Source organism: Passer domesticus, chromosome 5, assembly GCF_036417665.1.
Source record: "Passer domesticus isolate bPasDom1 chromosome 5, bPasDom1.hap1, whole genome shotgun sequence".
NCBI lineage: Eukaryota > Metazoa > Chordata > Aves > Passeriformes > Passeridae > Passer > Passer domesticus.
In genome coordinates, this window is record NC_087478.1 from 1,680,083 (window position 1) to 1,695,003 (window position 14,921).

General features: G+C 48.5%; 1 protein-coding gene across 3 annotated transcripts in view; it reads left to right on the top strand.

Annotated features, from left to right (window-relative positions):
* The window catches only part of PLXNA4 (plexin A4), a 451,266-nt gene that overhangs the window by 404,323 nt on the left and 32,022 nt on the right, over positions 1–14,921 (top strand). For all 3 annotated transcript variants that reach the window (XM_064421667.1, XM_064421666.1, XM_064421669.1), the window contains exons 22-25: positions 38–306; positions 3,824–3,890; positions 6,005–6,151; positions 11,015–11,174. In XM_064421667.1, the coding sequence (XP_064277737.1) occupies positions 38–306; positions 3,824–3,890; positions 6,005–6,151; positions 11,015–11,174 (643 nt within the window). The remainder of the gene's footprint in view (positions 1–37; positions 307–3,823; positions 3,891–6,004; positions 6,152–11,014; positions 11,175–14,921) is intronic.

The following is a 14,921-nucleotide window of genomic DNA, read 5'->3' on the forward strand; positions in this document are numbered from 1 at the left end:
AAATGAGGGAAAAGAAAAACCCTTTCTTCTTGTGCAGGTCCCTGGCTACCGTCAGGAACGGGTGGAGAAGGGCCTGAAGCTCTTTGCCCAGCTGATCAACAACAAGGTTTTCCTGCTGTCCTTCATCCGCACGCTGGAGTCGCAGCGCAGCTTCTCCATGCGCGACCGCGGCAACGTGGCCTCGCTGATCATGACGGTGCTGCAGAGCAAGCTGGAGTACGCCACCGACGTCCTCAAACAGCTCCTGGCCGACCTCATCGATAAAAACCTGGAGAGCAAGAACCACCCCAAGCTGCTGCTCCGCAGGTGAGGATGCCTGGGCATGGAGGGAGACGGGCTGGGAGGGCTGTGCTGGTGTTGGGGTTTTTCATGAACAGGATGGGACTGCTGGGAGATGTTCCTTGAGCTTTATTGCAGCCTCATTACATGGTTGAGTCAATTGGAAGATGGCAATAGCTGATGTACAACCAGCAGGAGCCAAAAATTTCTTTGTATCTTGGTTTGAAAAGCCAGGTGTCTGCTAAGGAAAGCAGGAGCCTCCCCAGAAATCGAAAATGCAAACCCCCTCCCTCCAAATTATTATAATTTTGAAATTAAAAGGCTCTCAGGCAAAGACATGGGAATAACAGTTCTTTACTAGGAAAATTAAAAATACAAATGCAATAGTACAAACATAAAAAAACCGCCAGAGTCAGTTTAGGAGCTGAGCCCTGTGGGTCAGGGGGGTGGCACAGTCCCATCCCATGGGGGCTCAGCCCTCCTGCAGTGCCAGCTGTGCTTCTGCTGGAGCAGGGATCCTGCACAAGGCTGCAGTTTTCCTCTGCAGCTCCAGGGCTGCTGGAGATGGGCCTGCTCTTCTTCTGGCAATGCAGGGCAGGAGAAAGCTGCTCCTCTGGGAATGCAGTGGGCAAAGGCTGCTGTGCTGTTCCAGGCTCAGATTGGATCCAGGCAGGAATGCTTGGCTCCTGCCCTGGGCGGAGCATCTCCCCATGGGATGCTGGAATTGGATCAGCCCTGCAGGGACACTCAGTGGCCATGGAGAGCAGAGATCTGCTGGAGGGAGGATTGGCTGTGGGAGAGAGAAAGAAAACTGCCCCATGAACAGAGAGAGCTGCCCCAGCTCTGACAGATAGGAGCAGAATACCTCATTTCCACCCTAAGACACTTTGTTACAGAGCATTTAAAAAACTTTCTAGCCAATAGCATATTGCTAAAACTTACACACATTTTTTTGAGCCAATTACTAAAAGCACATGCACACCTGCTTCACACAATGCTTGCTTGTATGCTTTCTATAAGCAATACACATTTAAGCTTAAAACTTTCTACCTAAACCATTATGAAACTTAAAACCTTCTACTATCTTGCTAAGTATATTTTTCTGCAGTCTTAAGGTCTATCTTAGCCAAGCCTAAAACTCAAGCTATTGTTTCATGTCCTTGCTTGCTTGTACTATTGTAACTTTTTCTACTTTCAGACTTTGCAGCTGCAGCTAGTTCTAAGTTTTCTGTTCTTTCTATTTCTAAAGCCTGCTTTTACAGCTTTCTGGAAGTCTTCTCACCTTTGCTATTTCCCACAGTGCCCACATAAAAATCTTAATCATCTTTGGAGCTGTTGATCTTGGTCTGTCTCCTCCCTAACTGAAAAGTCGTCAATGATCAAAAGTTACAGAACTAATCCACCTCTGTATTTGCATGTGGATCCTCCAGAAAGTTTTACAAGGACAGAAAAAGCTTAATCCTTATTTAGGGCTCTTTGCATGCTTAAAATGTTAATTTATGCTTACATTTCCTTTTAATCTGAAAGCTCTGATCATGTTGTGTAGGACCTATAGGAATATCCACTTATATGGTCTATTAAATCCCTGGTGAGAGCAATGGACTTTTTCTATCTCCTGCCTGGGACATGGATTTCCCAGCTTTGTTTCTTGTTCCTGAATTAACTACGGACACATGGAGAGTCTTCAGCTGCATTTTGGGATCTCATTTCTCTCCCAGAGCTGGGAGTTAGTGGAAATCAGCAGAAGAGAGGGACAACAGAACTGGTTTCGTACAGGGAACAAGTTTGAATTGAAGCTTCTTGTTTTGGTCTAAGGTCTAAACTCCACAGCTCTGGGGGAAACCTCAAATTTGCAATCAACTGCTCTGTAATTGACGTCCTTTCCTTGCCTAGGGAATTGCTCCCTCTTCTGCCTTTAGGATCACATTCATCTCCCTTTCACACACTGGACCAACCCTCCTGGTTCAAGGACCCTAAATAAAATCAGAAGTCTTCTGGAGATGAGTGGCCTTTGCCACGGCTCAGAGCTGGCTCTGAGGAGCCCCCAGTTGATTACAATGGACAGTTTGGACACACAGGAGATCTCTGGTGCCTGCTGGGCTGGGGAGATTTTTGATCTGGCACATGGCCCACTGTGGAGAACCAGCAGAAAAGGAGCACAAGGCAGTTCCTGGCATTCAGGGCAGCAGTGCCAGGGGCAGAGGCTGGACTTTGCTTTGGTGTCACTTGAGTCCCTGATGTGATCAAGCCCTGCAGCCTGGCTGGTGACCACCCTCCAGCTGTCCCCAGGCTTCCTGCCTACACTTCTTCTCTGATGCTGGATGGCATTGCCTCCCCCCTTCATTTCCTCCTTTTCCTTCCCCTTTCTCCATCTCTTTGTCTTCCTTTCTTGCTCACTCTGAGTATCCCATCGTTCCCCATTCTCCTTCTTCCAGCTCTTTTGTAAGTCTAATCCTCTTTGTTGGACATTACTTGTGGCCTTTGGAAGGAGAGCCAGTGAACAAAGAAGGCACATCCAGTGTTCCAAACCCTGGAAGCACCAGGAGAAGCCAGAGAAGGTAGTCCTGCACTGAGCAGCACCAGAACAGAACATGTGAATAGCTGAGTGCCTTGGGTCAGATGTTGGTGTGAGGTCCTCAGACAGATCTTTGGAGCAGCTGGATTCATCTTGGTGCTTCCCTTCCCTCCCCATGAGTCTGTGAAAGGGAATATTTTGCAGTTTGACAGAAGAAATGAGCTGCTGGAAGTGGTTTTCCCACCTCACCTGTGTCCAGTGTTCATCCTGCATGACATTTATGGCCCTAAAGGGATTTTCTGGGCAGAGAGCAGCAGCAACAACAACCAAGAACCTCTGCATGGCTTACGTGAGAGCCATGACAGGGACCCACTTTAATTCTTCCAGGCAGGGACTCTTCTTTTTTCTTGCTTTCCCAAGTTTCTCTTGTTTTTTCTCCAGTGCATGTGCGGAAGCCAGCACAAGTTTCTGCAGGAGAAGCTCACCCTGAAGCCTCGAGATGGATTTTTGTTTGATTGAGGACAGAGTGCTCAAGGGCAGAAGGATGTGCTCTGTGTATGTGCCACAGTGACACATTGAGGAGTGTAATCACTCCCAAATGCCAGGGAGATAGGCAGTGCCAGATAACTGCTCCCCAGAGACTTAGATCTGTCTCTCCAGAGTATTTATACAGCCTCCTTGACATATGGCCTCGCTCTGAGCTCCTCAGATTTGATGGATTTATCCGCCCTGAGCTCTTTGGAGAAGATTCCCTCAAATGTCATCAACTCATTTTCGTTGTTGGAGAAACTGAAAAACAGACACACAGGGACTTGTAGTCACAGGAGAATCAACAGGGCAGCAAGGGTTTTCCTGCAGGTTTCCTAAATCCAAACTAAACCTAGTTTTGGATTTAGGGAACCTAGGATGTGCTAAATCCTGATGGTGCCATGCCAGATTTCCCACTGGGCAGGAAGATGGACAAGGACAGGATTTTGATAGGACCAGCATTTCTAACTCATTTCCAATTCTCTTTTTTCTCCACTTTAGGACAGAGTCTGTGGCTGAGAAAATGCTGACCAACTGGTTCACCTTCCTCCTCTACAAGTTCCTCAAGGTAAGAGGAGGAGCATGCCTGAAAAACAGCTGCTTAAAGCATTTCTTCTTGGTGAGGATCAGTTGGGGTGAAAACTTCCCAGATAGGAAGTTAAAGGCTTTTTTTTTTTGCCTCTGGAAGGAGGTCACTGCCTAATAGGATATGGACTATTTTCTGTCCCAGGAAGAACAAAGAGGGACACTGTTAGAGAGACAACTTGTTGGTCCCTCTCTTGTACAGAGGTGGGATCTAAAGGTGACTGTGGAAATTGGAAGGATTTCAGAGCCTGCCTGAGACCTGTGTGGAAAATGCTGTCCTTTTAACAGCAGACTGAGGTCTCCATCATGTGGTGACCCATATTTCCAGTGCACAGTGGATGGAGATCTCCTTCCACCCCAGCTCAGAGGCAGCACTGAGACACAGCCCCACGAGGATGGAGGGACACCCATCAGCAAAGCTGTGTGAAACAGCTTGAGTGGAAGGACTTGAGGCACCCCCTGAGCTCTCTCATTCCTCCTGGAAGGTCTCCTTGGGCTTTGTGTAGTTGAAAAAGTCTTTCAGTCTTTGAGCCCTGCCACTGACTGCGGGGGTATCCAATTTCCCCTGCAGGACCCACACTGAGCCTCAAGAATCACAATTGCCAAGCTCAGAGCCAGCTTGTTTGGAAGGAGCTGAGTCTGCACCTCTCCCCCACTCCCACTGCAGCTGCTAAATATCCTCCCACCTCACATCCTCATTTGGACAGAATAACCACCTCCACCAGGCAATTTGAGGCTGTGCAAATAAACCCCAATCCCCCTGAGCCTTCCCCAGGCACAACCAGTTCAAGGACGAGCTCATGGGAAAGTTTTGAAGGTCCCTGGAAGGTAATTTCAGTGACTCCAGTATCAGATCCCTGCTTTCAGCTGAAAGGAAAGGATATAAGGAGGTGACTCTCTAAAGAGCTGCTTTTATAATAGGCTTTTTTCACCCCACTCAGCTACTTGTCTTCTTGCCTTAGCCTGAACAGAGGCCTGATAAGGGCAGGAGACAGGCACACAGAAGCAATATGCTGCTGGCAGATAAGCTAATTAAGTGGGAGACAGGTGTAGGGACTGAAAAAGGGGCCACTTTGCCTCCGATTATTAACTTGTTTTCGCTGGGATTTACACCAGAGGAAAATGACCTCGCTGGTTGAGTTGGGACACGAGAGGAGAGGGTGAGGAGGGGAGGAAGAAGGGAGGGATGAAGGGGAAAGGATTTAGGAGCAGAAAGCTCGGGGTGCATGGCACTGAGGGAGTGGAGCAAGGGAGGAAAAGTGTGGGAAGAGTGAGTGGAAACGATGAGGAGAAATTAGGGACAGATGAGCTTGGCTGTGCCTGCCTGGGGATGCTTTTTGCTGTCCTATGCTGGGCCCCACCCTTCTGTCATCTGCACAGGTCCAGGGGCACATCTGGGCCTCAAAATTCCTGTTTGCCTGCAGCATGAGGGTGCCCAGGGAATCTGCCCAGGCACCCAAAATGTGGCACCAGCCATCCATCTGCCTTTAAAACCTGCTTCCAGGTCATTTGGGACCCATCCCACTTGGGACCTGCTCCACCAGTGCAAAGCTCTGTCCTGGTGGCCATCACTGACACCATGACAGGACACTCACAGGGTCACAGCATAAGCTGAGCTGGAAGGGACCCACAAGGATGATCAAGTCAACTCCTGGTGCTGCACAGGACCATCCCTGAGGATCCCTCCATGTGCCCAAGAGCTTTGTACCATCAAATCCAACTCCTGGGGCTACACAGGACCATCCCCAAAGGTTCCTCCATGTGCCCAAGAGCTTTGTACCTTCGAGTCCAGCTCCTAGGGCTGCACAGGACCATCCCTAAGGGTCCCTCCATGTGCCCAAGAGCTTTGTACCTTCGAGTCCAGGTCCTGGTGCTGCACAGGACCATCCCCAGGGGTCCCACTGTGTGCTCAAGGGCTGGTTGCACTCTGTGGAAGTTGAGGGTCACTGATCCTGTGCTGTTGGAAAGGACTGGTTCCCATTGATATCCATGATGGGTGATGTGGGATGGCGAACCAAGGCAGTCCCTGGGATGCCCAGGCTGGACTCTCAATTCTCACCTGTAGTTTCACCTCGTGGTTACCTCTCATCCCTGCAGGAGTGTGCTGGAGAGCCTCTCTTCTCCCTGTTCTGTGCCATCAAGCAGCAGATGGAGAAGGGCCCCATTGACTCCATCACGGGGGAGGCGCGGTACTCCCTGAGCGAGGACAAGCTCATCCGGCAGCAGATCGACTACAAGACCCTGGTGAGTGCTCTGGGCACACCTTCCCCTGGGCTGCCCCAGAATCTTCTGCCTAAAGGGCCTTTAGGGAGCAGAAACCAGTGGCTGACCCTCTGGGGTGATTTGTTCTTGTGTTTTAGTAGGGTAATGCTGCCTAAGGCTGGCTGTGAAAATTTAAAAATGTGTTTTTCCAATGAGGATTTCAGCGTCAAGGAATAGTCAGAGGTGCACGGTGCAGGGACCTATCAGATCAGCTCTAGAGCTGGTGCAGCCCTCCCTCCTGAGAAAGCACAAGTCAAAAAAAAAGGAACTTGATTTAAAGATTTAAAGGGAAAGAATACTAATCCCTGTCACTGAGCCATTTCCCCCAAAATGGAATTGTCTGCAGGGGGCAAGATACACGTTGCATATGTGCAGCTTTAGCTTCTGCTCTGAGATTACACCCTCTTCCAACTTGATTAAGGAGCATCAATTAAAGAGCATTAGATATCTCTTCTTAGAGTGTTTGTGGGCCTTCATTCTTCCCTGGATGCTTTAAATCCACTGAGCCTCTAAGTCTCTGCTGGATGAAGAACACTTTCTAAGCCTTCAGTGATCCTTGTAATTTTTCTATTTCCCATCATTATTCTCAGCAAATCCCAAGTTTTAGGACAGTCAGAAGATGCTCTAAACTGATCAGATTATTTTATTGCACTTTAAAATGAGGGACATTCACCTCACTTAGCTCCAGATACCTCTGAGGGCTGTGTCCAATCACAGAATCATGGGGTGGTTTGGGAGGGGACCCTAAAGATCATTTAGTTCCAAGTCTTAGACCTTAACCTGTCTTAAACTTTAGCCCAGGCAGGCTGATGCTAGAAATGTCCTTTCATGTTCTTCAACTCCAGTCTAGAGCTGAGCTTTGACTGAATCCAAGTCTGGTGCGGGGGTGGACTTAATTCTTAAATAAGGCCACAGTTTTATTCTCCATATTAAAAACGTGACTTTCCTACTAAGTCGGCAGAGTGCTGCTTCTCTGCTGTTATGTGTGACTGTCTAAAATTTCAGAAGACTGATCACACATGGAGAAAATGAGCAGAAAAGAGAAAAAAATGCAGCCACAGAGTGATCACTTTCACCGAAGGAAATCCCCCCGATCCTTTTAGGCTTGATCTAAAGCAGCCAGCAAAGGGTAGTAATTATACATCAGGCTGAACAAAGCTCTCCTCTGCTGGCTTTGTGCTGTTTGATGATAATCAGCTCTCCCTCTTACATCTCAAGAGCAGACAAATATACCCCGATAGGAATCTCAGCAGATTTACAGAGATCAGCTCTGGTGAAGGAGATTAGGAAGGAGCAGAATATGAATAGGATTGTTCTTAGTTTCTGTTTCTCTTTATTTCTTTTTTATTTTGTCCTTCTTCTACCTTCCTTGAGCTGTCTGACATCTTTTATTAAAAATATAGAGTAATGAAATAAAGCCAGAACTGATTCAGTGGTTGTAATATGGGAATTCCAACAGAAAAATTGGAGAGAGGCTATTTACAGAGGCCTGGAGTGACAAGACAAGAGGGAATGACTTCAAACTGAAAGAGAGTAGGTTTAGATTGGAAATTAGAAAAAAAATCTTCCCTGTGAGGGTGGGGAGGCCCTGGCACAGGGTGCCCAGAGAAGCTGTGGCTGCCCCTGGATCCCTGGAAGTGTCCAAGGCCAGGCTGGACAGGGCTTGGAGCAACCTGTGATGGTGGAAGCTGTCCCTGCCCATGGCAGGGGTGTGGAATTAGATCATCTTTCAGGCCCTTCCAACCCAAACCATTCTACAATTCTATAATTCTCAGAATGCTTTCCTATACTTGGCTTTCTTGGGGCCTTTCTCCTTTTTCTCCACCAAACTTCACTGTATGAAAACCCCATGGAACATTCCAGACTAATACAAGGTGAGAGAAGGATTTCTGTCCTGGGACAGGAACTGCAGAGATGTCCTGGTCTCAGGAAAAACCACACAAACTCAGAACCAGGGTCACCATGGGAATAACCACAAATTGTGCCCTTATTTTATAAATGCCACTAATGTGTAGTGGAAATCAGGGCTTAGCTGAGCCAGGCTTTGCATGTATACAGACATTCAGAGACAGCTCATGGCTGGAAGAGCTGGAAGATAAAAAAAAAAACCACCCAAGGATGGAGTGAAAGGTCAATAAACACAAATCCAGAGAAAGGAGATGTCCCAAGGCCACAGAGAGTCAGTGGGAGAGCAGGGCTCAGAGATAACTTCTCCACGTGCTCCCACTCCCATTCCCATCCTTGCTGACCCCACATCTGATGGGACACAGAGTTCTGAGTGACAGAACAGTGCTGCTGTCCTCTCAGTGCCCAAACAGTCACATCCTGAGTGACCCTGAAGCCCAAATGAAGCTGGTGGGTGATGGGGCAGCAACATTGCATTTGGGAGATCCACATCACAAAACTTCCCTCAGAGTTCCTGCAGGAACATAACCCACCATGGGGTCTCTTCCCCACAGCTGGCAACAAAGATTGTATTGAAGTCTCTGAGCAGCACTGCTGGAACAGTGGGATTTGTTTCTGGTTTGAGTATGGAGAAAAGTTTCATGTTCTACATGAGAACAGATGGAAAACTCCACTGGAAAGATGATGTAAAGCCTGGGGAATATATGCCAAAGCCAGTGTGCTCTGGGAATGGGGTTGGCTTCCTTAACTAGAGTTTGAATTCCCTAAGATGCTGGAGGGGGAGACTTGACAGTCGTTGTAAGGAATCCAGAGATGTTTAGGGGTTTTCAGGGGTCACTAACTGCCCCAGCTGTGCTTGGAGCACAAGAACAGCCCTTTGAAGAATTGCCATCCCTGCTCCTTCTTCCAGCTGAGCTGGAAAAGAAGGAAGCAAGGATTACTGTCGCCAGGGTGTGATTGAGTGTGGTTCACTCAGGCAGAGTTTTCCTGACACCTTCTAAAGCTGATGTATCCCTGTGAAATTCCAGGATAACCCAGATCAAGTAACCACTGTCACCTTCCAGCTGGGTGTCTCCACTGGTGTGGGGACACTGGTCAGCACCTGCAGGAGATTTTGGGGTCTTCTGCACCAGATGCTGGCCTGGCAGGGCAGCTCAGATCATTTCAAAGAACACCAAGTGCCTTCTGGGGGAAACTGACCCAAAACCCAGCTGTTTGTATCAGAGATTATCACACCACAGAGCTTGCCCTGACTGACACCAGCTCATTTCAGCTGAGCTCAGACCACTGAGAGAGAAACCTGGAGAGTAACTTGGTCCCCAGAGCCAGGTGTGACCCCAAAGAGGCTGTCCCAGACTGCCATCACTGCTCCATTCCCCTGTGACAGAATAATTTAGGTTGGAAAACATCTTTAAGATCATTAAGTCCAACCACAAACTAAACACCAGTGCAGGCTCTCAGCAATCAGGTGGGATTTTCTGGATGCACCCAAGAAGTTTGCAGAGGAAGAGGTTCCAGTGGGCTGGGAATGGGCATAACCCAGGAGAGCTGCAGAGGACAAAACCAGCTAATGTCCTTCAACACCGGATTCATTTCAGCAGTTTTATGTACAATTCTGTGATCCTTTGAGATGAAAGATGCCCCAGGAGTGTAAATCTGTGCTGTTATTATAATCTGAATTGATGCTTTTTCAATACTTCTGGAAGTAACATACAAATAATAGCATTATGATCTAATCAATATCTCCTATTTACATCTCCCCTTTCATCCAGCAAGATCACAGAGCTCTTTGTAAGCAGTATCTTCACAAGTCCCTCTTGGCTGAACATCACCAAAGGGAGCCTGGTGAGGCAGTGTGTAATTAGGCTGACAGGATTTCACCCCATTTCTGAGTTCCCACTGCATTTTAGGAGGTGAGGATGGAAAGTGATGGCCAGTCCAGCACCTCTTGCATGCTACAGAAGGGAATTTAAGTCAAGTTAAAATTTGTCTGAGGCACCAAAACCAACATATCTGCGCTTGTAAAAGTACCACAGGAACATTTAATGACCATGTACAGCCTGGACCCCTTTCAAAGGTGTGCTAAGTTTATAAAACTTTATAGACTTCACACTTGTGCAACCAGAAATGAGCAGAATGGTCAACAGAGACACAGGCAAGGCTTAGCAGGGAGATTGTTGTTAAATACTCTGTGTTTAAGGTATTCCCCCCTCACCACATGCTTTGCATTTACTCTTGGGCAGAGCGGAGAAAATTAAATTTTCCTTCTGAGAAAAGAGAGGCCTCTCCAGTTGGGTTGATTTTCTTCTTCCGTATGTGAAAGCAAATGTTGTTGATGTTGGTTTGTGTTTCATTTCTTAAGAAGCCCTGGATTTCAGATTAATAACATTCTTTTGAGGAGGGTCTGCTCAGCTCCATGGCTGTGCAGATAGATAAACATAAAGCTTTTCACTGGGGATCATAAAAACCAGGTAGCAATGCAAGGAGGCCACTCCTGAATTAGGTCACCTTGACATCTCAATGAGCATTTTTTACTCAAAGCACTTAGCTGGTATTCATGGGTTTTCTGTTGTTAAGAAAGAAATTCTTCCCTGTGAAGGTGGTGAGGGTTAGGGTTAGAGGTGCCCAGGGAAGCTGTGGCTGCCTGGAAGTGTCCAAGGCCATGTTGGATGGGACTGGGAGCAACCTGGAACAGTGGAAGGTATCCCTGCCCGTGGCAGGGGGGTGGAATTAGATAATCTTTCAGGCCCTTCCAACCCAAACCCTTCTGTGACTCCATGATTTAATGCAATGAAGACACCCCCAGGTGAAACCACACCTCTGTGCCCGTGTGAGGGAGGCAATACCCTTGGTACCCATTTTTTTGCGCCCTAGACTCTACAAAGGGGGGCAGGCAGGGGGTTTCAGTGCCCTGTGAAAGGTGTGGTGCCTCTCTCCCAGGTGCTGAGCTGCGTGAACCCCGACAACGTGAACAGCCCCGAGATCCCGGTGAAGATCCTCAACTGCGACACCATCACCCAGGTCAAGGAGAAGATCCTCGATGCCATCTTCAAGAACGTGCCCTGCTCCCACCGGCCCAAAGCTGCTGACATGGACCTGGGTAGGAGATTGCTGCTGGCCAGGGTGGGAGAGGGGAGCTGGGAGATGGACAAACTCCATCCAGACACTCTGCTGGAGCAGGGAGCCCTCTCCACACCCCTGCAAGGCAGAGAAATCACAGTGAAAGGGCACATTTTGGGGATGTCCATGCTCCTGGCTTAGGAAATCTTTGGCTTTAAAAAGACCAGCAGTGTGCTTTTCTGGCCATGGAATTCATCTTGGACAAAAGTCTGGAAGAAGCATGGGTGGGACTGTTCTTGTTCTCTTGCCAAAGACCCCTGGAAAAAGGATACCTGGAGTGAGGATGCTGGGAGGAGTGGGTGTCTGAATTTGGAGTCTACAGGCAGGTGTGGCACCACACCTGGAGAATATGAAAAAATGTAGAAAAATAGGGAGGATATGAAAAATTGCAGAAAAATCTGCTCGGGCCATTGATGAGGTGTCCGATGAAGGGCTGGGGACTTCATTGTGGCTGAATCTGCCAGAATTTGCTCTCAGTGACCTTCAGTGAAAGAGACTGGGCTAGAAAATGATGGAGTCTATAAAACCAGCTGAGCTGTAGAGGAACCAAAAGGAGAAGGAATGGACGGAGGCCAAGAAACGATTCACAGCAATAATGAAGGCAGCAATGAGAGGTCAGGGATTGAAGTTAAGTGTCTGAGCGTGTGTATTTGTAGGGGAGGGAGGAGTTCCTGACAGAAATTGCCCATCAAAGGCAGTTAGAATAACGAAAGAAGCTGCCAAAACCAGCAGCAGTAAAGAGCAGATCACGTAGATCATCCAGAAAAGACCCACGGTGGCTCTGGAGCTGCTGAGAGGTGGGGGGAGCCTGAGGGAAGGCAGGAATGGGGTTCACAGCCACATCTCCTGACCCATCTGGTGCTCCACGGTGGCCACAGAGACCAATTCCTGCAGATCTCAGACTGGGTGTGGCTGGGGAATTGTTTGTTCTGCTGTGAAGATGAAGGATGTGTCCATAATGAGATGCAGGAATTTTACCTGCACATTGTAAATACAGGGATTAAGTGGATTACACTGTAGTTCTGGGAACCAGAAGTGTGTGTGTGCAGGGTTTCAGCTGGAGCCTGACAATTCTGCATCCAGAATTGCTGCTGGTTTCAGAAATATTGATCTCTTCCAGACTGGACAGGGCTTGAAACAACCTGGTCTGGTGGAAGCTGCCCACAGAAAGGGGTTGGAACGTTCAGATCCCTTCCCACCCAGCCCAGTCTGTGATTCCATGACCTCCTGGGTGGTGCTGAGGAGCAGAAAGTCCCAGAAAGTTGGCATGAACATGTGCACCCCCTCAGAGAACAGGTTTGCCCACAGTGACAACAGACTGGCTAATGGGCAGCTCTGGCCAGGAGCACTGATGAGGCAGCTGGGAGGGGAAAAACAATTAAAATATAAATAAAAAGCCCTTATCCAGTAGAAGATTGCAGCAAAGCAGATAACAAGGTGGGAGGAGATGGGTGAAACAGGAGCAAGAGGGTCCACACACCCAGCCACAGCTCCATCCCAGCTTTCCCACCAGGAAATAATGCTCCTTGGCACCTGGCATCCTTCAGAGATGCTGGAGGCAGCAAGGGGAGTGCAGAAAGCCCTTCTGGCCCTCAGGAACCATCAGAACCATCTCAGGATCAGCCTGCCCTGAGCTCGGGGCTGCAGAGGGGCTGGAGCAGAGCAGGGCAGAGCAGATGGCTGCAATCTGGCCTTGAAACCCGTGGCTTTCAAACAGCAGCATCATTTCCTGCTCCCATCACCGTTTTCTGGGCTCGCTGTCCACGCTCAGGCCAGATTGCTCACATGGCAGAAAGCAAACAAGCTAATGAGTTGTTTTGAGCTGTTAAATGCAGGGTAGCTGCAGGCAGAGGGACTTGTGCGTGTGGCAAATGTCACAACGTTTGGCAGTTGCCCAGGCAACTCCTGGAGGGGGTTGTCAGCTGAAAGCCTTCATTTTGGACACCCTGAGGTTAGGTTTTAGTCCAAAACCCCCAAATTGCAGCCCCCTGAATAGAGACTTCTTTCCACGGTGGTGATTTTTGTTATTATCATTTTTAAAAGATCTCTCCCACACATGAAACACCCCGTCTTTGGGAAAACATCAAGGTGTGAGGGTCACAAAACAGGAATGTAGCTTTGTGCTGAGGTGTTTGCTCTTCCCTGGGTTCTGGATGCTTTTTGGAAGGTGGTGCTGAGGTCAGAGGTGGAGGGAGGGAGCTGCTGGCTTGGCTTGCTCTCAGTGGTGCTGTCCCAGGTTCTTTTTAGTCCATGTCAAGTGAGATTTCACTGCCTCACCAGCCCTGCAGTGCTGGGATGTGGGGCTCATTTAAACTGGAAACATTTAAACTGGGTCTAAATTTAGTATGTATAGGGTAAGACAGAAAGTTTGCATTTATCTCTTCTGAAGACAGTCTGGGAGATCTGGGGGTGCCTAGCCTGGAGAAGAGGAGACTCCAGAGAGACTTCAGAGCAACTTCCAGTGCCTAAAGGGGCTCCAAGAGAGATGGAGAGGGACTTTGGGCAAGGGCCTGGAGTGACAGGACAAAGGAAAATGGTTTAATACTAAAAGAAGGGGAGTTTTAGATTAGATTTTAAGAAAGAAATTCTTTACTCTGAGGATGATGAGGCCGTGGCACAGGGTGCCCAGAGCAGCTGTGGCTGCCCCTGGATCCCTGGAAGTGCCCAAGGCCAGGCTGGACAGGGCTTGGAGCAGCCTGGGATGGTGGAAGGTGTCCCTGCCCATGGCACTGGCTGATCTTTGAGGTCCCTTCCAACCCAAACCATCTGTGATTCTATGCTTCACTCCACACAGTGGATGAAATATTTCTCTGTTGTTTTTCAGCTCCACGCTCTGAGATAAACTTTTGTTCCCATCCTTTTCTCCACCCCAGAAACAGAGCTGAGTTTCTCCTCTCTTCCTAGACCTGGATCAGAGGGAAGGCATGAGGGAGGTGTAATATTTTCTGTAGGATTTGAGGTGCAGGGTGACATCTCCCCATCTTCCCTCTCCCCACAGAGTCACCCCCTAGCCATTGCTGCATTCACCTCATTGTCAAAGGGCCCCTGGAATTTCCTTTTTCCCAGTCAAGCTGAACAGAAAGGTTGTTCCTTAAAAAAAAATTTAAAAAATAAAAAGAGAGAAAAAAAAGAAGCAAAGAAGTAATTCCTGCGTGCAATAAAAAGATACACTATCTGCTGAATGAAATATAAAGGCTTCACAGCAGCTGTCTCCTGAGTTTGAATTTACCACTGCTCCTGATTGGAAGGCTTGATAAAGTTAATGGGATTTTTACCTCCCTCCCCCTCTCCTCCCTCTCTCTGGAAGGTGGAAGTGTAACAAATTGGATTGGAGTGTGTCTGTCCTTTGTGCTGGCTCAGAGGAGTGCTCGGATCCGAGCAGAGAGGGGACAGGGTGCTGCCAGCAGGATAGAGCTGGCAGGGTTCACTTAATGCTGTGAAGATGGATGGCAGGGTCACCTTCCCCCTTCCCATTTCCTTGCAGGTCTGTTTGTGACTCCCTGAGCTCGTGGAGAAGGGGAGCAGTGAGGCCAGGAAGAGTTGGGGACACCTGGGGGTCCTTTCCTTGCTCAGGTCATTGCTCAGGTGCTCAGTGAAGTGATTTGTATTTGGGGAGGGAAATCAGGCTGCAAAACTGAGACTGGAGACTCCAAGCCTGCCCTGAAGGTTTTCCTCCTTGTCTGGTGCAGTCAGGCTGGCCCTGATTCTTCCTCACACAGCCCCAAGG